The sequence below is a fragment of the Chiloscyllium plagiosum genome, unplaced genomic scaffold (assembly GCF_037043375.1).
Source record: "Chiloscyllium plagiosum isolate Xiang-an unplaced genomic scaffold, Cpla_swu_hap1 HiC_scaffold_15, whole genome shotgun sequence".
Lineage (NCBI taxonomy): Eukaryota > Metazoa > Chordata > Chondrichthyes > Orectolobiformes > Hemiscylliidae > Chiloscyllium > Chiloscyllium plagiosum.
In genome coordinates, this window is record NW_028270153.1 from 16,007,930 (window position 1) to 16,030,053 (window position 22,124).

Consider the following 22,124-nt stretch of genomic DNA (forward strand, 5'->3'; position numbering starts at 1 on the left):
CACCAAGTTAGAATTGTTCTAACACTTCTAATGTAGCAAACAAAAATCAGTCCTGACTAAATATTACTTAGCAAGCAACTCGTACTCCAAGCAGCAGAAATAATAGCTTTTATTGATGTCTTAATACTGCCAATGGGTGCATTTTTCCCAGCTTTGCTGAATCCATAAAGTCCCTCAACCATTGAAGACTCTCTTCCTTGACCCTGTCAGAATTTCTGATCTGTCAGTCAGTATAAGAGCCAGTGCTGTTTTTTCTTTCTCTGGCTCACCAGGAACAGATCTTCCAGTGTCCCTAACTGGTGGACAAGCTATTCCCAGTATTCTGTCTGGTAGCTAATTGACAATACGGTCTTTCCCCAACTGCTGAGCCATCTCTTTCTTTCTTTCTTTCTTCCTCAGTCTCTGTTCAAAGACTTTGAGATAGAAAATCTGTAAAAAGAAGAACATCTGCTTCATCCTTTGTTTTCAGGTATGTGACATTACACCTTGTTCTCATAGGTTTTGACCTGGGCCTCCTGTTCCATGGTATCCAAGTCACACAGCCCGTTAGGCAGATCATGTGAATTTTTTCATTGCTCCATTTTACATTAGTTAAAGAAACAGATCAAACATAATCATGTTATTAATCACACTTCATAATGCACTTCATGACTGAGGTAGGTTCAGAATCCCATTGCAACCATACAGTTGTTAGCCATTCAACATCATCTTCAATGTACTTTGGGAATTAGGCTTGGAGTAGGAAAAGTTAGAAGTAGAAAATAAATTCCATGTTCATGTTGAAGTGGTATGCAGTTTCTTTTAAGGGAAGAGACACCAGTAAATATTAACACGATCCTTTCCTAGTTTTGCAAAGTTTCCATCACCACCTAAAGGAAAATAGTGCTACAATTGCAGAAAAGATTTCCTTTTGTTCTTGATAACGATCAAATATCCACTTTTTAGTTAAAAGTATAGTAAATTTAGGCAAAATACGTAAGAAAAACACACGTTTATTGACGTTTTCCTGTATTTTATCCATTGATTCTGTGCTCCTTTGCCTTTTATAGTGTAGATCATTTGAACTATGTAGAGTTCTCTGTATTGATGACAAGTGGGTACTGCAGTCAATGTGTGAAGAAGATTCAGATTGCTGTTGTACCCCTACAAATGTTGGCACAATGAGGTTGATTTTCTCTGCACAATGCATACTTGCTAATTGCTAATTTTGTGAGAGCAAGGCATTTTGTAAAAGTGTCCCAAGTGGAGGGCATGTCATGGCTGAAAAATCTATCTTGGATAGTGGGACAAATCCAGTTAGATCTCTCGCTTCAATTTTGAAAATCTAAATTTTTTGAGGGGAAAATAAATAAGGAAAAAAACTACAATTTCATAAGCTACCAGAAATTCCCATTGTACATCCATATCTAAATATTTTACATGACTCCATGTCTTCAAATCCATTCACCCCTATAATACTATACTGAAGTTTTTGTTAGATTTTAAAAACAATATTCAGGCTAATGAGTCATCCTTAGTGCTTGACACCAATAATGTTGGGTGATACTGATTACAGTCAGTTTGCTGTCATGTTACCACCGTCTTTTTCGAACAATTCCTAGCTGCTTCATCTCAGCACAGTGCATGGAATGAGGCACCATTACAGCCTCCAGATGCTGTATTTTCAATTGCTGGATTTCTTTTTATAATGTTGTTTATATCACAAATTGAACCTCTTTAGTAAACACCGACATCAACTTTCAGAGTAGTTTAGGAAATTACCTTAATTTGCAAGAGAAATTGTAAGTCTTTTTAACTAATTTCTTTCTCCTCTCACCTTAAAATTATGCCTTCTAGTTCTGAACTGCCCAACCCTAGAGAAAAGATCTTTTGCTATACATCTTATCTATGCCCCCCCATAATTTTATAAACCTCTAAGGTCTCCCCTCACCACCTACACTTGAGTGAAGAACCTGTTTCTATTCAACCTTTCGTTATAACTGAAACTGTGGGCAATTTGTTTGTGGAATGAACTGCCAGAAGAAGTGATAGATACAGGTCTAGTTACAGCATGAATAGGAAAGTTTTAGACCAATATGAGCCAAAAGCAGGCAGGTGGGACTGGTTTAATTTGGGAAACTTGGTCAGCATGGACGAGTTGGACTGAAAGGTCTGTTTCCATATGACTCTGACTCTTGAAAATTGCAATTCAGAATTTTTTTTATTTGACAGTATTAACATACATGGGAGAAGTAGACAGTTGTTAGCTTAGAGATGTTGAAACCTAAATGCAACACAAAATTAGTTCTGTTAAAAGAACTAAAGTAAACCACTGCCAAATGTACATGTAACAGTGACCACTTGTTTCTATCTGACTATCCCTAGCTCTTTCTGAACTTTGGAAACCTACCATTCAAGTTATTGCTAAGTAACCGATGATCTGGATGAAAAAAAATCCAATTTCCTTCTCTGTTCCAACCCACCCAAGAAAGTGTGATAATGCTTAATAACAAAGAGGCAATCTTCTAAATTTTACAAGGATGACTCTGAGTTCAGTTTGAAAACTTATCCCTGGTTACATTTTTGTGAAATGTCTATGAAATCTTTGTTAGTTTCTTCTCCTCTTGAAGGACAACTTGACTTGCATGCCTGCTGATACTTGTTAAAATTGGCATTTACTTTTTAATTTAGAAAGAATACTTGTCTAAATACAGGATGCATTTTATTTTCAGCATTGAAATAAAGCAAAATATAGGGATTTTTGTACTCTTGTCATTCGTTATAATTTTCCCTCAAGCCAAATGGAGAATTAAGTGCAAACAAAACCAGAAGTTGCAGCTTAATAGGTCTGGCAGCATCTGTGGGAAGAAAGCAGTGTTAATGTTTTGAGACTGGTAACTCTTCATTAGTTCTAATGCTGCACACTGATGCTGCCAGACTTGCTGAATTTCACCAACAATTTCTGTTTTTGTATCTGATCTCCAGCATCCACAGTTTTTCTTTGTTGGGAAATTAAGTAGATAGAGGGGAAAGCTTTTGTGATTGCCAATTCAATAATTTATTCAAAGAGAAGTTCCTGTAATGCAGTTAGAAGAAAAACTTTCAATTTTCTAAACTCCTTGTCAGGCCAGACTTGAGAGACTTGTGCAAGTAATTGAGACTGATACGTCAGTGCAGTATAGATGGAGTGTTGCTCTGTGGCACATACTATCTTTTGAATAAGATGTTAAATTGCTTGCCCCTGTAATTAGATGTAAAAGATCCTACAATACTGTTCAAAGGTGAGAGTTTCTTTCAACAAACCAGCAAACATCTATCAGTTAATCAATCACTAAAACAGGTTCTCTACTCATATCCTTGTTATTTGTGAGATCTTTCTGTGCAAACTTGTCCGTACAATGTAATAGTTGAGAGAGTGGTGCTGGAAAAGTACAGCAGATCAGGCAGTATCCGAGGAGCAGGACAATTGACGTTTCGGGCAAAAGCCCTTCATCAGGAATGAGGCTGTGAGCTGAGGGGGTGGAGAGATGAATGGGAGAGGGGTGGGGCTGGGAGGGAAAAGTAGCTGAGTGTGCAATAGGTGGATGGAGAGCGGGGGGAAATGGTGATAGGTCGGAGAGGAGGGTGGATGGAGCGGATAGGTGGGAAGGAAGATGGATGGTTAGGACAGGTCATGAGGGCGGTGCCGAGTTGGAAGTTTGGAACTGGGATAAGATTGGGAGCCAGGGGAAACTGGTGAAATCCACATCGATGTTGTCTGGTTGGAGGGTTCTGAGGCGGAAGATGAGGCATTCCTCCTCCAGGCATTGGGTGGTTAGGGCCTGGTGTTGGAGGAGGTCCAGGACCTGCACGTCCTTGGTGGAGTGGGATGGGGAGTTGAAGTGTTCAGCCACAGGTGTCCTGGATGTGGTGCGGGTGTCCTGGAGATGTTTTCTAAAGCACTGTGCAAGGATGTGTCCTGTCTCCCCAGTGTGGAGGAGACTGCATCGGGAGCAGCGAATACAGTAAATAAAGTGTGGAAGTGCAGGATATGGAAGGCTCCTTTTGGGTCTTGGTCGGAGGTGAGTTGTGGTGGTGGGGGTGGGGGGGGGGGGGGGGGGGGGGGGGGTGAGTGCAGGTTTTGCAATTCCTGTAGGAGCCGGGAAAGGTGCTGGGAGGGAAGAGTGGGTTGTTGGGGGGCATGGACCTGACTCTCCCTCCCACTCCGCTAAGGACATGTAAGTCCTGGGCTGCCTCCATCGTCACTCTCTAACCACCTGATGCTTGGATGAAGAACGCCTCATCTTTCGCCTCAGAACCCTCTAACTACACGCATCAATGTGGGTTTCCCCATTTCCCTTGTCTCCCACCTTATCCCAGTTCCAAACTTCCAAATCAGCACCGCCCTCATGACCTGTCCTACCTATCCATCTTCCTTCTCACCTATCCGCACCACCTTCCTCTCTGACCTATCACCATTACCCCCACCTCCATCCACCTATCGCACTCTCAGTTACCATCCCCCTCCCATTTATCTCTCCACCCCTCGGCTCACAGCTATATTCCTGATGAAGGGCTTTTGCCCAAAATGTCGATTATGCTGCTCCTCAGCTGCTGCCTGACCTGCTGTGCTTTTTCACCACCACGCCCTCGACTCTGATCTCCAGCATCTGCAGTCCTCATTTTCTCCCTGTACAACGTAATAGTTAATATACGTCAAACAGTTTCTAATTTGGCTATAAAGCATAAGATTGTGAAAGGTGCTATATAAATCTTGAGTTCTTTATTATTTATCAGAATGGAATAATAGATATGTGGCAGAATTATGGACTAATGCTGTGAGCATGTGCCCACAACTATGTAGGTGAACCATATCCTACTGATTCTAACGGCTTGCATCATTGTGGGCTGTATTCTCCAAACTCACGATAGTTAAAGTCAGAATACTGTTGATATGAGGATGTATTTTATATAATCTCAGTGATCATCTTCTGTCACATAAATCAATTGTTAGTGATTTTACACTCCTGTTACTTTCTTAGATACAGAAATCTGGAACAAGTCGCCAGTTGGAAGTCAGTCTCCTAGTTTGTCGCCTAGGAAAATGGGCAGAGAAAAATCGGATGAAATTTCCACCTCAGCTCATTCAAAGATTTCTAAACACAGTTCCAAAACTTTCAATTCTACCCTATCCATTCCTGGTCAAAACCTTGTGGAGAGTGACAGTATTGCTCTCGAGGTTGAGTCGATGGTGGAAGTGAAATTGCCTAATAATGCTATAGTCTATGGAGTTATCAGATGGATCGGTATACCAGAAGGTCACGACAATCTCTGGGCAGGAATTGAGTTGGTGAGTTTAGAGAATGCTGAATCATGTGCACACGTATCTTTTTTCAATTTGAATGTTTAAAAAAATTGTATATTGGGGTGTCAAAAACTTAGTGACCAGTGATATTCTCAAAAAGTGGTTCCAATTTCTTGGTCATCCACAAACTAGCCAACTCAAAAAAAACAACAAAAACAGAAATTGCTGAAAAATGGTCTGGACTCCAAACATTAATTCTGTTTTCTCTCCACAGATGCTGAGTTTCTGCAATTTCTGTTTTTGTTTCAGATTACCAGCATCCACCGTTCTTCATTTTATTTCAGAGAAAAACAAATTTGGAAAAGTTTTCACTCTAACATTTTTATGCAGATGTTAGTTATTGTGCTGTACATTAAACATCCTTTGGGAGGAGCACCATAATATACAAGAAATTTTGTAGAACCCAGTTTGTCCACAGATTTAAGTATCCAGTGAAATCTTTGCTCATGTGATGAGCTGTTGTGCTGATTTATTAGAATTAGTTAAGCAACTTTGTATTTGAAAGCAGTGGTTATCTTGTTCTTTTCTTTTGTTCATGTTTGTTTACTATTAATTGAAAATCAGACTATTGCCACTGCAGCAGAATTAATTTAGGAGGATGTGGGAAGTCTAACCTCTCCTTTACAATGTGGTATGGCTCTTGTGGGATCGTAAGATGGCTGAGCAGAAGTCTGCCATTAAGTCCATTCACCCTGCTCTTCCATTAGTGAGAGATCATGGTTGATCCAATCCTCTTACCTTTCCTCTTACCTAACTCTTGACTCTTTCCTGATTAAGAATCTAGGAGAAAGTGAGGACTACAGATACTGGAGGGTCAGAGTCAAAATGTGGCACTGGAAAAGCACAGCATCCAAGGAGCAGGAGGGTTGACGTTTCAGGTGGGCTTATGCCTGAAACTTCAACTCTGCTGCTCCTCAGATGCTGCCTGACCTGTGCTTTTTTAGTGCCACACTTTTCGACTCTGATTAAGAATTTATCTATCTCAGCCTTGAATATACTTAATGACCTAGACTTGACTGACCTCTGTAATAAAGAATTCCATACATTTACTACCTGAGAGAAGAAATTCCTCTGCATAGCTGTCGTAACTAGGTGACACATTTATTTGAGATTATGGTCTCTGATCCGGGACCCTCCAACAAGAAGAAGCAACCTTTCCACATCTTGTCAAGCTGCATAAGAATCTTGTACGTTTCAATAAAGTCTCTTCTCATTCTTCTAAGCTCCAGCGAGAACAAGCCCAACCTATTCAATCTACCCTCCTGAGAAAATCCCCCATGCCCAGCCATCCTAATTCAAAATAATGCACAGTACTATTTTGTTGTTAAAAACCGGAAGAACTGTAAATCAGAAACAAAAACAGAAATTGCTGGAAAAGCTCAGCAAGTCTGGCAGCATCAGTGGAGAGAAATCAGAGTTATGATTTCGGGTTGAGTGACCAAAACGTTAACTCTGATTTCACTCCACTGATGCTGCCAGACCTGCTGAGCTTTTCGAGCAATTACAGTTTGTTGTCGTTGACTCTAGGAATTAACATATGTAAATACAGAGCTGTTGAGACCATCGTTGTAGTCCACATTAGAGTGTAATCTTTCTGGACAAAATGTTTTCTCGCTGGTGAGATAAAATTGCTTTAAATACTAAATTTATCCTGTCCTTCCTAAGTATTCTACATTCTGGTTTAAATGATTAGACTTCTGGCAAGTTCTTATTAATTATGCATTTAGGATGTTACTTTAAATTTAGGTGTCACCTGATAATGAATTGGATGTTTGATTTCCTGACCATTGTGCTGTGGGGAGATTTTGAGCAGAAGAAATGTTTATTTCCAGAGTTTCATCTGAGTGGACCATCCTGATGTACCTTCCAGCAACTGGAATAACCTGTTTCTTGGTTTTTCCTGGTCGTTGCTGGATAGATTTATGATATTTGTTAAATGGGGATGTAAAATTAAATGGGACATGACACCCCAGGGAGAGAAGGGTCAAGACTGGAAAGAAAGCACAATTTTATAACACTGGCAGGTAATGTTTTGTGTGTCTCATTATATAGGACTATGAACTAAAAGATGCGAGTGATGGAACTTTTGAAAAAAATCGTTATTTTTGTTGTGAACAGAACAAAGCAACTTTTATACCATTAAGGAACTGTAAACCTGACGCACGCTTTTCATCAAACTTACTGAGGGAGATAGTCAGCAGTCCAGTTCCCACACCAGGTAAAACCATCATTTCCACCGTAACGCTTTTGGGTATTTAAGTAAAGAATTATAACCTAGTGGAAGTGGGGCTGTCAAAACTGCAGGGCCTGTGGAGTAAATTGGAATGCAGTAGTACCTTTTCTGGGAGAAGAATAATACATCTATTACTGAAGTAGTTCAACAAATATATTATCAGAAACCTGTTAGAGGAAATGCAGCCACAGCAGAGAAACTTATGTAAAGTGCTTGAGTGCCTGGAAGTTTCCATTCCGTGTTTGAACCAGGTATGATAACAGAAAATATTGGAAATGTTGAGCTGGTTAGGCAATGTTTGTGGAATAAACAGATTGATGTTACTGGTATATGGCTGAAGCTTAATAAGATTGTGACCCAGGATTCATACACTGTTACTTCTGCCCTTGAATGAATTTAAGCACAGTTGATCTTTGTAGAGATCTTCTTCCAGGCGCGTGTTGCCATGGTCTGGCGATGGAGGAGGTCAAGGTCCCAGCCCTGCTGCAGTGTTCTGGTGGAACCCAAACATCAGTTACTTTTCTATCTAAGCAGTTTACCGCCATCAGGACTCAACACTGGGTTCCCTTTGCATCAACTTCTCTCCCTTACCAGTGGCATTTCCTTTTTGTTTTGCTCTGGACACTTCACCATCTGATCTACTTGCTACCCCTCCCCCTTAGTCATCGACGTAAATATCATCATTTTCCAGCCATGTTGACTTCTGAAGACTCATAAGACTCAAAACAGTAACTTTGCTTCTTCCTCTGTAGATGCTGACGTACCTGCTGAGTTTCTCCAGCTCTTTCTGTCTTTATTTTAAGTCTCAAGCATTCGCAGTGTTGTGCTTTAATTTACTATCTCAAGAGTTGTGGGTTGACAATTTTAGTGCTTCTACAGTTTGTGTTCCCAAGCTAAGCCATGTTCAAGGAGAGACATGGTGTAAAAATTGAAGTAATTCCCAAGTCACTGTGTGCCTTCTATTAACTATTTCAGATTTCATACCTGGGAGTATGAAATGCCCTTGGGGTGGCAATGGACAGAAAAATAGATTGCACTAATTGGTGCAAAGTCAGTGAAGCTGCTTTTCTTCATCTTTGTAGAGAAGATAATTAATAGCTTTCATACTTATCAAATGATTGAAGTGGTTTAGAAATATTTATAAGGCAGGAAAATAACCTCTGATTTGTGGACTGATTAGTTAACTGCCAAAGATGAGGTGGCAGATTGCTTTCCTTAGGAAGCTTGGAGTCGTTTCTTGGACTCTTGTTCATTAATGGTTTGTGGCCTTTTGTTTGATGTGGATTGTCTGATGAAGTAGAGGTGTCCTAATGATGTGCTGTGGGTGACCTGTTTTTTTTTATAACTGGGTTGAGTACAGAGCAAAGAATGAGGATTGTTCGTATGAATTCATAGCTCAGTCATTCACTCTTGTCATTGGAACTTCAGGATTAGATTTTGTAGGTTTTTGTGTTGTAGACCAAATAAATTAGTGACTGCGATTTTAATTTTTTTTCGGCTGGGGTTTCTGGTTATGGAGGTGGGTCCAGGATTACTGAGATCATTAGGATACAATGCAGATTTTTGTCACTATTGAAAGGATTAATTTAGTCTGTTTCAATTCCAAGTGAAGACAATTCAAGATAACCTGACCATACAAGAGGATGTTCCTCCAGTGCGAGAAAATGAAGTACTGCAGTTGATGAAAGGAAGAATGAAAGGGATTCAGGGACACCACAATTCTTGCTATTTGGACTCCACAATTTTTAGGTTTGGTTGATTTTTTTTTTCTAGTTTTCAATCAATTGGGAGGATTTTGCTGTTCTTGGGAAGGGGTTGCTTGCATGCTGAATGCATCCAGCATAAGGAATATAAACTCTAGTTTCTGATTTGTACCAGGTATAGTGGACCACCAGACCCTCAAGAAGTACAGACTCCTGTGACAACATACACTCTTTCACACACATTCTAACCTTGAATTATGTATGGAGTCTCACAGCATGGAAATAGACACTTTGGTCCAAATAGTCATGCTGACCATGTTCCCAAACCAAACTAGTGCTGTTTGCCTACATTTGGCCCATATCCCTCCAAACTTTTCCTAATAATGTACTTATCCAAATGTCTTTTAAATGTTGCAATTGTACCTGCATCCACCACTTTCTTTGGCAGTTCATTCCAAATACGAACCACTCTGTAAAAAATAAAAAGTTGCCTGCCTTTTTAGATCTTTCTCCTGTCATCTTAAAAATATAATCCCTGGTTTTGAACTCTCCCACCCTAAGGAAAAGAACCTTGCTATTCATCTTAACTATGCCCTTCATGATTTTATAAACTTCTACAAGGTCACTCCTCAACCTTCTCCGCTCCAATGAAAAATATCACAACCTGTCTTTAAAACTCAAACCCTTCATTCCCATAACATTCTGTTAAATCTTTTCTGAACCTTCTCCGATTTAATAATATCCTTCCTATAGCAGGGTAACTAGAACTGTACATAGTACTCTACTAACATCCTGATCAATCTCTGCATGACATCCTGACGTATATACTCAAAAGGTCTGAGTGAGTGATCCTAGAGTTACCACTACTCCCATCACATGACTGATTAGACTCTGTCCCATTCTGGTTGCCTGCCATTGACATATGGTAGAATAATTTACAGGTTGGTACTCACCCTGTTTGGTTGTTTTTTGAGTGCACCATCCTTGACCGTTAAGTCCTGTGTGGGACTTGAACCTGGGGTGTTTTGGCTCTGAGGCAGAGATGTTACCCACTGGGCCACAAGACCTCCCATAGAATAATATGTGGGCCCTTAATGGGTACTACTACAGAACTTCAGGCATGTCTGACCTGTTACTCCCATTTCTGTCCTCTTCCCCTAGCCCTTCCTCTGAACTATGGTAGGATTCCCCTGGTCCTTGTTTTCTATCCTGCCAGTTGACCTTGACTATTACTGCCATATCTAGGATGCACCACCAAACACTTCATCCTCTCGAGTTGTCAGCATTCTGTAGGACTGTTCTCTCCTTGACAACCTAATCCACTCCCCTGTCAGTCCTAACCACTTCCTCACTCTCCTGTGGTACCTAACTGTTGCAAAGTCACGGGTCACATGACACCAGGTTATGGTCCTACAGGTTTATTTAAAATAGTAAGCTTTTGGAGCGCTGCTCCTTCGTCAGGTCCTCTACTGGCACTCCCACATCCAACCTAACTGTTGGAATCATGTAAGATGTAAGACTTTTTTCTTTTTTTTACTGTTTAGTAAACTCATTCCTTACACTGATAACAATTCTGATGGTGTATAATAACATCTATTGAATCAGATCTGATTGTTTCTTGTTCCATTGAATTCATTATTTAAAATAATGCTTTTCCAGCTTGTTCGCATTCACTTCAGTGGTGGATAGCATACTTCACATGCCTGGAGGACACAGTGAGAAAATTCAACATGTACTGAAGGAGGACATAGTCAACCCACTACGCAAGTGAGTGAGGATAGTGTTTGCAAATGTGTACCTGACAATTTAAAGCTTTCTACAGTTTTTATATTTTTATTACTTTTAATGTTCTGGTAGGAATCACCACCGATTACATCTTGTGCTACCTCTGATGGTGAGCAGCTGAGCCACGAGAGCAGCAAAGTCCCCAAGTGAATTCTCAGTTCATTGACCTCAGTGTAGTATTAGAGGCAGTAGATTAGGCCTCAACAACCCCCATAAGGATTTCCTTCCATTTAATCATGGTTACTTATACTGAGCATGCATTTGTTCAGAGATCTGAAAACAGCATTGTTACGATTTCACAATACTACCATTGATATCCTTTTAGGTTACGAATCACAAATCTATTCCGATAAGTGGACATAGCATTTCTTAACATCCAGAGAACGTTTACTCGGCACAGTATCTGGTTAGATATGGAGTAGAGATTGTAACAATAGATCAACTGTTGTTTATACTGGGTTCTGTGATTTCTCACATGCTTATTTATACCCTCTCCCATCTTTCTCATGAGCAGACTAAACAGCAGTCTGATGAAGTAGGGCTCATTGAAAACCAATCATTTGGTTCATTTTTAGCATGGAACATGAGTGAATTAATGAGTCTTCCATCAATCCTGCTGCTCATCAGACAAAGAAATTCTCAACCAGCTGTTGTATAGTGTCTGCAGGCTTTTAACATCAGGACATTATGGTGAAATTCTGGGGGTTAACTGATCAGAAACAGAATGTGCCTGTAAGCTAACACACTATAAATTAAACCAAAATCCCTTCAAGAACATAGTTTAACTTATTTAAACTGATAACAAAAAAATCCCAGTATAATATCATTTCTAGCTGATATACAGACCGTCTAATATTCTCTACACTTAAGTTTGAAGAGTGACCACTTCAATGAGTTGCTAGAAATCTCTCTGAACGTACAGAATTTTAACCCAACATGAGATGCTGCCTTGGTGACAAAAAGGGAGCAGGGAAATTATTAGTGTAGAAGTGTTCTGAAATATTGCACTTTGTAATTTTCTCTGTAACCTAGGATCCGGATTTTTAATTAAGTGTTCAAGATGCCAAGGATTAACCAACAAATCCTTTGATCCTAGGACTGGAGTTGTGAATGCAGATAAAGTGACAAAATTAAGGAAACTATTAGGATGTGACACGTTTACTTCGGCAGAAAAGGGTAATTGCTTTTTTTCTTGCATAAGTAATGTTCTGTTGAAGTTGAATTAGCCCAAAATGTATGAATTTGTCCTTTCTTCCCTCTTCATTTGCATGCCCTCTCTCTCCTAAACTTATCCAGACCTAGCAACCTTATATGATTTTATATTGATTTGAGATTTTAGTGGTTTGATGCTTAGTTATACAAAATAAGCTAATTTCCATACTTCATCTTCTATTTATTATAATGTTTCTCCACATCAGATATCTTTTATATCTTCAGCGCATCAAATAAGCTCTTTCATAGTGCTAGAATTTTCCAGCCATGTCTCATCAAATCTTCATGCAGCAACTTTGTGGTGTAGAATTTAAGTATTGCTGAAAAAAAGAGACTGGGTTTTGAAGGTTTTAATCTTGCGCTCATCAGGACAGAATGATTTGAACAGATGTATCTGTGATTCTACCCAGGTAAGTATGAAACAAAAAGTGTATCTCTTTTCAGCAATGCAAAAACTTTCTGTACTTTTTTTCAGTTCACTCATGGGCATTGCTGGCTAGACTAGCATTTATTGCCCATGCCTAGTTGTCCTTGAGAAGGCAGTAGTGAGCAGCCTTCTTGAACTGCTGTAGTTCATGTGCTATAGTCAACCTGCAATGCCGTTAGAGAGGAAATTCCAGCATTTTGACCCAGTGACACTGAAGGTATGGTGATGCATTTCGAAATATGGATGGTAAGTTGCTTGAAAGGGAACTTGTATGTGGTGGTATTTCCATGTAAATGCTGCTGCTGTTGTGCTTAGAGATGGAACTGGTCATGGATTTGGAAAGTGCTATCGAAGGACTTTTGGTGAATTTCTACAATGTGTCTTGTAAAAAGTACACACTGCTGCTGCTGAGTATCTCCATTTGACACTATCACTATGTCTTCAAAACTTAATGTAAATTTTATATGATTAGATGAGCTGCTCAAGATTAGCTAGTCTGTTACTGAGGGACATTATTAAAGACAAAGAAAATGCAGATGCTGGAATGAGACGAGCAGGAGGCTGGAAGAACACAGCAAGCCAGGCAGCATTAGGAGGTGGAGAAGTCGATCCTTCTTCAGGACTGTTAAAGAGTATGAACATTTTGGCATTAATTTCAACTTTTTTTTGATAGCTTTGCAAAGGACTGCGTAAAGCATGAAACCTAATGCAAGTGATGGAATGCTTTTAACTGATCTTGCCTGGAATTTAATTAGCAATTAGAATTTCTTTTAAAAGGGACACACCTCCAGTGTAATAGTGCATTGTAGTTTGCAAGCTAAGACTTCGTGGCCTTACAATTCAGAGTTTCATCCAAGAGTGTTCTGCTAAACGTATCTTATCAAATATTATAATTATGTCAAACTAAGCCGACTAACACTGCTTACATAAGTACAAACAAATTGTGCAACTTTTCAAATTTTAGATCCAGAAGAATTCATCAATGTCCTACTGCATGAAGTGCTGGCAGTTGATCCATTGTTAAAGATCAGGTAGCTTGAAAAATCTTTTTTCTGCTTTGTTCCTATCAATATTGAATGTTGCCAGGATCAGTTTCATAAATTACAAATGCTTATTGATACCACATCATTGTGGTCAGTTCATGATATTCATTGAAGCATGATATTCATCAATTGGAATTTTAAAATCACCATTTTCAGACACATTATGACACATCCCTGTGGCAGGTGAGAGTTAAACTGGACATTCTGGAGCAGAGATAGAGATACTACCACTGCACAACAAAAGTCATTCCCTATTTCTACCACAGCTAATCACATAGAGATCAACCTCAGTTCTGGAGTACCTAATGTTCATTAGTCGATACATTTTCTTTTTTCCTCCCTAGCTGAGGAAACTAAGGCTAATTGTAAATCTCAAATTGTCCCACTGATCTGAGTTCAGGCTACACAGAATAGGTTTCGAACCATATTTGGGAAGTACTTGTCAATGTAGCTATTTGTTACACTCAATAATACTATCTCACATTAAAGGATCTCAGCCAATAACTTTAAAATGAAGGGAAATTTGGAATGTTAGTCAACAAACTATTATAACTTGGGACTTCAAATTTGTCCGTTCCTTTACACAAAAGACAGCTATTTAAAAGTGGATGTTTCAATCTTTTCATAAAATTCATGAGTTGCTGCAATTAAGTCATTTCCTCTATTATCACTTGTTGTCAAGCTGTGTGACACTGGCTTAAATGCAAGCCTGAATTCAGTACACAGATTTTCTGTTTTATCATGGTGTCTATTATCTCTCAAAAATACTTGTGTTTTACTTTTGCTTGTATTTAGCGCTGCAGTAAAAGTGATCCCACATATTGACAGTTTGTCATTCGCTATCATTTATTCAGGGGATTAGTGTGATCACTGGTGACAAGAGGCAAATGACAATAGCTCCAAAATAAGAAATGGCTGCCCAACCATGACAAGTGGGAAATTGGAGAAGCTGGTTTGGGAGTAGTGATGGGTCGGCATTATGTCATTATTTCACTGAAACCTACAGCAACCTCTAGAGTCCATGGTTTTTACTGTAGCCACAGTAAGATATTGAAATCCAGAGATTGTCAGTAATTCTACACCACTTTAGATGAACAGCTAAAGTTCCTTCCAACGCAAACAAGTAGAAATAAATGAAATGATAAGAACGTACTCTTCTACACAACTAGTTTTGGTGCAAAATGCTTTGAAAAATATTACATCATTTTGAATTAGGTGTAATTGGGTTTTAAGTGATGGACTAAGGTCAAATCTACAGCTATAAATAATCTCTGTCCTTTTCATTTGTGGAGTGTCAGGTTTCTCTATTATGAGATTATGAGCTTGTATACTAAAAAACTCTTTTCTGTTCTGTGTATTATATGTGTGGTACTGTTTTTCTCCTTGGATACCTTTTTAATAGCTTTGTGAATAAAATAACTCCTTTTGTAGTGCCGTTCTGATGATTTTGCTTTTCAAAAAGAAGTTTGATATTTTCGCTCTACCTTAGTTCCCATGTGTATGTTCAAACTTTTATGTCAATGTCTCGAAAATGGAAAGTGAAGGGGAATTTCTGCATTTTGCTTCTGTTTTTTTGCCTGAGAGAATTTTTAATTGTGCATCTGCTTACCTTGATAGACATCACTGTTGCGTAACACTAGGGAATTATCTTGACATCAGACCAGCTTGATTTCAACAAAGGGGGAATTGCATTAAATTTCCTTCGAGCCTAGGGTTCCTCTTTTACGTGGTCTGGCAGGATCTGTGGAGAGAGAAACAGTTAATGTGTCGAGTCTATAATCACTCATTTTGAGAATAAGGTGGTTAAATTGTACAATAAAATATTGATATTAAGGAAAGCACTATTAACACGTCAAGGGAGAATGAAAGTAGATAAATCCATTACTGAAATTGTTTGGAAATCTAACAGTCTCTGCCCAATTTCTATAATTTCCTTGAAAATACATTTTTTCAAAAACTAGAAAGTACAAGCAGTATGGAAATTAGATGTTGGATTTTTATTTCCTACAATTTATACTGAAATATTGTCACTTTGGTCAAAGTTTCTTTTTGTGATAATGTCAATTTTTATAAAACCAACAACATTTTCTTCTCAAATCTGCTGAAGCTGTGCAGTAACCCCACATTGGGCAGTTACTCATTCTGACATTTTTAGCTTCATTTCTCTTTCCAACTTGTATTTCCTGAGTGACTTGGGTCCTGACCGGAAACTATTCCTGGTATGCTATGCTGTGTGTGTCCTCACATGTGATTTGTAGTGCACTATTATGGTGTGCCATCTTGGATGATGACATTTACTTCAGGTTTTGGAAATTTCATCCTCACCTACAAATCTTTAGCATATTAATTGTTAGTGGTAGTTTTTATGGTTACCTTATAATTGCCATATTTATTGCGCCCAAGAGATTTATGTAATGTTATTATTCATGCTCACAATTCAGGTCAGGCCAGAAAATTCAAGAGAGCTACTGTTATCAGATAATCCTGGAAAAAGATGAGAAACTGACCGTACCAACAGTGCAGTTGCTTCTGGAGAGATCCTTTCTCTCTTGTGACTTAAAATTCGAGGAGGTTGGTTATAGTCTGTTTTCAAACTTATTAAAATCTTTTTATTTACCCCTTGATCTTTTTAGGAGTTGCAGATGTTGATATTCTGTGTAATACAAAGCAGTGTCAGAGATAAAGTTTGATGAATGTGCTTTAGTATTGTCTCGTGACCTTATCTTTTCCACATATATAAGTAACTTATATTTGAACTTAAAAGAACCCCTCCATCCAAATACAATGTACTTCTGACCATTTGTTTATTTTCCACTAAAAACATTGAACTATCTACAAAATTTAAGTCAGCAATGTAGCAGAACACTGGTCTAAAAAATACTTGAATTATCAGATAATTTGAATTAAAAGTAGCCTTACCTCAATAATCAGTGCTTTCACTTTTTTAAAAGCCTACTAGCAAATGATTCATGCCTTGTGTTTCTCAACTTTAAAAGTTGTTTCTTATGGTTTGTGAAGGAAGTTCTATTATATGCTGTCATGGGTGTTACAGAGAATGAATTACACTCTGTTTATAACTGTTTAAAAAACAAATTCACATTGTATGGTCTACATTAATCACTGGGACTTGATTTGAATTATGAACAGATTGATAGCGTTCTCCGTTTACTGTCTGGGTTCAGTCTAGAGAACATGTACAGCCCAACCCCACATCCATTTTTCTGATAACGCAGAAATTCTCAAATCACACAAGTTACAAAAAACACACTTTATTGTAATTAATCCAGCGCGAGATCAATAGTCAATAATCCAGAGTATCAATCATAGATATCGCTGAATATGCTAATAAAAGATCTCAATTCTATTAAGGTTGCAGCATAATTTATACTCTTAAGCTGCGTGATTATCTCATTTTCTCTAATTCTCATCATATGATGTTTCTTTATTAATTAGGTTCTCATTACATAATATAATAAATTTAGTATTGATAAACCAAGCTGCTGATGTGGTTTTATTTGTGTTACTGCATGTGAACCAGATAATTAATGCTTTGTGTCGTTTCACATAGGTTAAACAAAAGCCATTTATGTGACATTATTTACGTCAATTATAGATTAATATCTAGGTTACGATCTATATTCTAGCCATTTTGTTATAGCAAACGTCATGAGAAAGAGACAAATGCTAGCGTTTGCCAAAATTCGTGCATTTCATATTCCGTTCCCATGGTCACTGAGCTTAGCCATTTTAAGAGTCAAGTTATTATTTCAAAATGGAGACTTACTATATGGAGGATTTTAGTTATTATTTCTCCAATACTTTATCACTTCCCCCACTTAGTTGGAAACTGCTGATAATTTGGCAGTAGTGGGAAAGTAGAGAACATTATGGCTGGTGTGGATAGTGAAGTGTTTTGTGCAGTGGGCGATAGGGAGTTAAGACATATTGGGACAGTGTAGCAAGGTTTTTGCTTGCTGCCTAATCTGTATGATCTTGAGCTGTTACAGTGTCTGCTAGAATCCTCCACCACTTTGAGCATTGTTTCTTATTTCAGATCCCATCATGCCTGCTGGTTCAGATGCCACGATTTGGAAAACAGTTTAAAATGTTCCCAAAGATTATTCCCTCATTGGAACTAGATATCACAAATTTGCTTAATAACAGTAAGTATTAGCTCCATGTTAGTTATTGAACAAAAGGTATCAAAAGGCAGCAATATTTTCTTTTGCTTGATGTCCTGAAATGGTACAAGTGAATTAATGAACAGTAGCGGGAAACATACCATTTTGTAATTACTCACCTGCTAGTATCAATATTGTATGGTCGGTGTAATTAGGCAGCGTCTGTTAGAAAGCATTGCAGATTTTTCGTAACTACTGCATGCAGTGTAGAGATTGAAATAACTTTTGTTGTCACTTGTTTTATATCACAGACATAATCAATTATGCAGTTGATCTTGTAACCCATTTTGTACAGGTTATCCTATCCCACTATCAGTATAGGTCCACCCCAACTCAAAACATACTTGACATAGAGTTGGGTGGGAGTGACGGTGAATGTGCTAAATGTTGAGATGGCTAATAGTGCATTTCAGGCTGTGTAAAGAATATGGCCATTTGGTTGTTTGTAGCTCTGAGGCAGTGCTTTATATGTGGAGAAGTGGCAGAATATGAATGTGCCCAGTGTCTTCTGGACCCAACACTTCATCCTGGTGCCATAAAACAATACTGCATCACTTGCAATAAACAGGTACAAATACTGAATTTTAAAAATTGAAAGCGAATAGTTGTGTGCAACTTGTTTTAGTTATGCTTTCTGTTCTAATACTGTTCTGATATCTTTTCTCATGACATTTCCCACAGGTTCATTCCCATAAGGAGAGGAAGGACCACCAATTCAGAAAATTTCCATATCCAAGAGACATTTCTGCTGGATTCCCTTTTCCACGACACAGGATGGAATTGTTTGCAGTGCTTTGCATTGAAACCAGCCATTATGTTTCATTTGTGAAATACGGGCCCAGCAAACACTCATGGCTTTTCTTTGACAGTATGGCTGACCGAATTGGTAATTTCTATTATAGAATCTCTACGGTGCAGGTAGAGGCCATCGAGTCCTCATTGATTCTCCAATGAGCATCCACTGTAACCACAGATGTCACATAGTTAACCTACTTAGCCTATTGCATTTTCAAAGCAAAACGAATTGGGATTTTACAGAAGATTCCCCTTTTCGTTTCCTTCCCATGTCTTCCCTCCATGTAATTTCGTAATTACTTACCAGTGGAAGAAATAAAATGTGTTGTTTGGTGGGGAGTGGAAAAGTGATAGTACTGAAGCAACTCTAGTGATCATTATCTAAATGTTTTCTAATATTGGGAACTCTATATATTGGTATTATGTTAAAATTTGCTGGATGACTGAATGAAGAATTGCTGCTTCTGTGGATTGTGGTAGTTAGGTCAGTCTTTACAGCATTTCTTGCGAGCTTCTCCTTTTGTCCTAATCCATCTTCAGTAACTACTGAAAAATGAGCAGTTTAATTTGATAAAGTGGACTGTACATTTGATGACATATCAAATTCTCCCCTGGCAGTGAAATAGTTGTTGTGACACCTGGACACATGCCGAATCAGAATCTCAAATTGACTCAGGATCTGTACTTATGGATATTACTTAATTTTCAAAAATGTTTAAAATAATCTGCAATGCAAACAGATCAACCACGATGCTTTGAATGGCAGAGCAGGCTCAAGGGCCTGAATGACAACTCCTACTCCTAGTACATACGTTCTTCACTACCTCTAAAACAAAGCAGTTTCTTCTTTATTCTGATATTCTCCTGAATATATCTTTTGGCCTTAACTAGATTGACTTACTTGAAAGCAAGGGCAGTTGATATATTATAAAGCAATCGCCACTTCCTACAACCCAGCGTCTTCAAAGGATAAGGGCTGATTGATTTTGAGTTGATATTAGACAGTAATGTAACAATGTTATGATAACGCACTTAGAATCCCACTTCTTGCTGAACAACAGATAAGCACATTACAGTTTGCTTTAATGATAACACCTATCTCTGAATCATAGCATGTTGGTTCAAGTTCAAACCCCAGGATACAATATCAGGGGATTATGGTGTTATTGAAAGTGACATATTTTAATTGGGGCATTAAATGGAGGTATCATCTGTCTGCACATAGTATTACCTGTCCTTAGGTAGCACTATGGACTCTGGAAAACTCAGAGCACTATTCAGAGAAGATCAAATAATTCTCCTGTTTCCTGACCGACATTTATCCCTCGACTACCACCACCGTACATTAATTAATCATGGAACCTTTGTGTGCAAAGTTATAGTGCAGTTCCTTGAATTTCAAAAAGCAGTCATTTTTAATTCTAAATCCTTAGAGTTTGGAGGCAGTGGGACTATACTTGAGAGAAATCAGGAAGGTAAAAAGGAGACATGAGATAGCTTTGGCAAATAGAGTTAAGGAGAATTCAGAGGGATTTTATAAAAACATAGAGAAAAGGGTAATTAGGGAGAGAATAGGACCCCTCAAAGATCAGCAAGGCAGCCTATGTGTGGAGCTGCAGGAGATGGAATTACTAAATGAGTATTTAAATTAGTGTTTACTGTGGAGAAGGACATGGAAGATATAGAATGTGTGGAAATAGATGGTGACGTTTTGAAAAATGTTCATATTACAGAGGAGGAAATGCTGGATATCTTGAAATGCATAGAAGTGTGTAAATCCCCAGGACCTGATCATGTGTGTCCTAGAACTCTGTGGGAAGTTAGGGAAGTGATTGCTGGGCCTCTTGCTGAGACATTTGTATCATCGATAGTCAGAGGTGAGATGCCAGAAGACTGAAGGTTGGCTAATGTGGTGCCACTGTTTAAGAAGGGCGGTAAGGAAAAGCCAGGGAACTACAGACCGGTAAACCTGACGTTGGTAGTGGGCAAGTTGTTGGAGTGAATCCTGAGGGACAGGATGTACATGTATTTGGAAAGGCAAGGACTAATCAGGGATAGTCAACATGGCTTTGTGCGTGGGAAATCATGTCTTACAAACTTGATTGAGTATTTTAGATAAGTAATGAAGAGGATTGATGAGGGTAGAGCAGTGAATGTAATCTATCTGGACTTCAGTAAGGCATTCAACAAGTGTTCCTCATTGGAGACTGGTTAGCAAGGTTAGATCTCATGGAATAAAGGGAGAACTAGCCATTAGGATACAGAACTAGCTCGAAGGTAGGAGAGGGAGGATGATGATGGAGGGTTGTTTTTCAGCTTGGAGGCCTGTGACCAAATGGAGTGTCACAAGGATCGGTGCTGGGTCCGCTACATTTCATCATTTATGTAAATGATTTGGATGTGAACATTGGTATAGTTAGTAAGTTTGCAGATGTCACTGAAATTGTAGGCATAGTGGACAGCAAAGGTTAGCCCAACATCAGATGGGCCAGTGGGAATTTAATTTAATAAATGCAAGGTGCTGCATTTTAGAAAGGCAAATCAGAGCATGACTTATACACTTCATGGTAGGGTCCTGGGGAATGTTGCTGAACAAAGAGACCTTGGAGTGCAGGTCTATAGTTCCTCGAAAGTGGAGTCTCCAGTAGATAGGATAGTGAAGAAGGCATTTGGTATGCCTTTCTTTATTGATTAGAGCATTCAGTCAAGGAGTTCAGAGGTCATATTGCAACTGTACAGGACATTGGTTAGGCCACTTTTGGAATATTGTGTGCACTTCTGGTTTCCTTTCTATAAGATGTTGTGAAATTTGATAGGGTTCAAAAAGGATATTCAAGGACGTTGCCAAGTTTGGTGGGTTTGAGCTATAGGGAGAGGCTGAATAGGCTGGGGCTGTTTTCCCTGGAGCATTGGAGGCTGAGGGGGTCACCTTTGGAGGTTTATAAAATCATGAGGGGCATTGATAGGATAAATAGACAAAGTCTTTTCCCTGGGGTGGGTAAATTCAAACTAGAGAGCATAGGTTTAGGGTGAGAGGGGAAAGACATAAAAGGGACCTAAGAGGCAATGTTTTCACACAAAGGGTGGTGCATGTATGGAATGCACTACCAGAGGAAGTGGTGCAGTCTGGTACAATTGCAACATTTAAAAAGCATCTAGGTGCGTATATGAATAGGAAGGGTTTAGAGGGATATGGGCCAAGTGCTGGCAGATGGGACTAGATTAGGTTAGGATATCTGGTTGGCATAGACCAGTTAGACCAAAGGGTTTGTTTCTGTGATGTACCTCTCTATGCCTCTTTATAATGTCTCAAGACTATAAATTAATTTTTTTATTTTGATTTGTTAAACCCGAAGTCATTTGACTCACTGAAGATTCTGTATTAAATGTTTCTGCTCTGTAAATTACTTAGAATTTCTGTG

General features: G+C 38.7%; 1 protein-coding gene and 1 long non-coding RNA gene across 3 annotated transcripts in view; one reads left to right on the forward strand and one right to left on the reverse strand.

The window, feature by feature from the left end:
- cyld2 (cylindromatosis (turban tumor syndrome) 2) overlaps positions 1–22,124 on the forward strand; it is a 28,422-nt gene that overhangs the window by 5,634 nt on the left and 664 nt on the right. Inside the window, exons 5-14 of one of the 2 annotated variants that reach the window (XM_087994768.1) lie at positions 5,001–5,308; positions 7,376–7,541; positions 9,164–9,305; positions 10,919–11,026; positions 12,141–12,220; positions 13,648–13,714; positions 16,168–16,297; positions 17,781–17,889; positions 18,357–18,475; positions 18,589–18,793. In XM_087994768.1, coding sequence (XP_087850894.1) covers positions 5,001–5,308; positions 7,376–7,541; positions 9,164–9,305; positions 10,919–11,026; positions 12,141–12,220; positions 13,648–13,714; positions 16,168–16,297; positions 17,781–17,889; positions 18,357–18,475; positions 18,589–18,793 — 1,434 coding nt within the window. The remainder of the gene's footprint in view (positions 1–5,000; positions 5,309–7,375; positions 7,542–9,163; positions 9,306–10,918; positions 11,027–12,140; positions 12,221–13,647; positions 13,715–16,167; positions 16,298–17,780; positions 17,890–18,356; positions 18,476–18,588; positions 18,794–22,124) is intronic. The other variant, XM_043710745.2, reaches the window with a different exon arrangement.
- On the reverse strand, positions 93–16,170 carry LOC122560255 (uncharacterized). Its single transcript, XR_006314711.2, has 2 exons — positions 15,336–16,170; positions 93–429 (listed from the first exon to the last, which is right to left on the reverse strand). It is a non-coding gene; the product is annotated as an uncharacterized LOC122560255 (long non-coding RNA).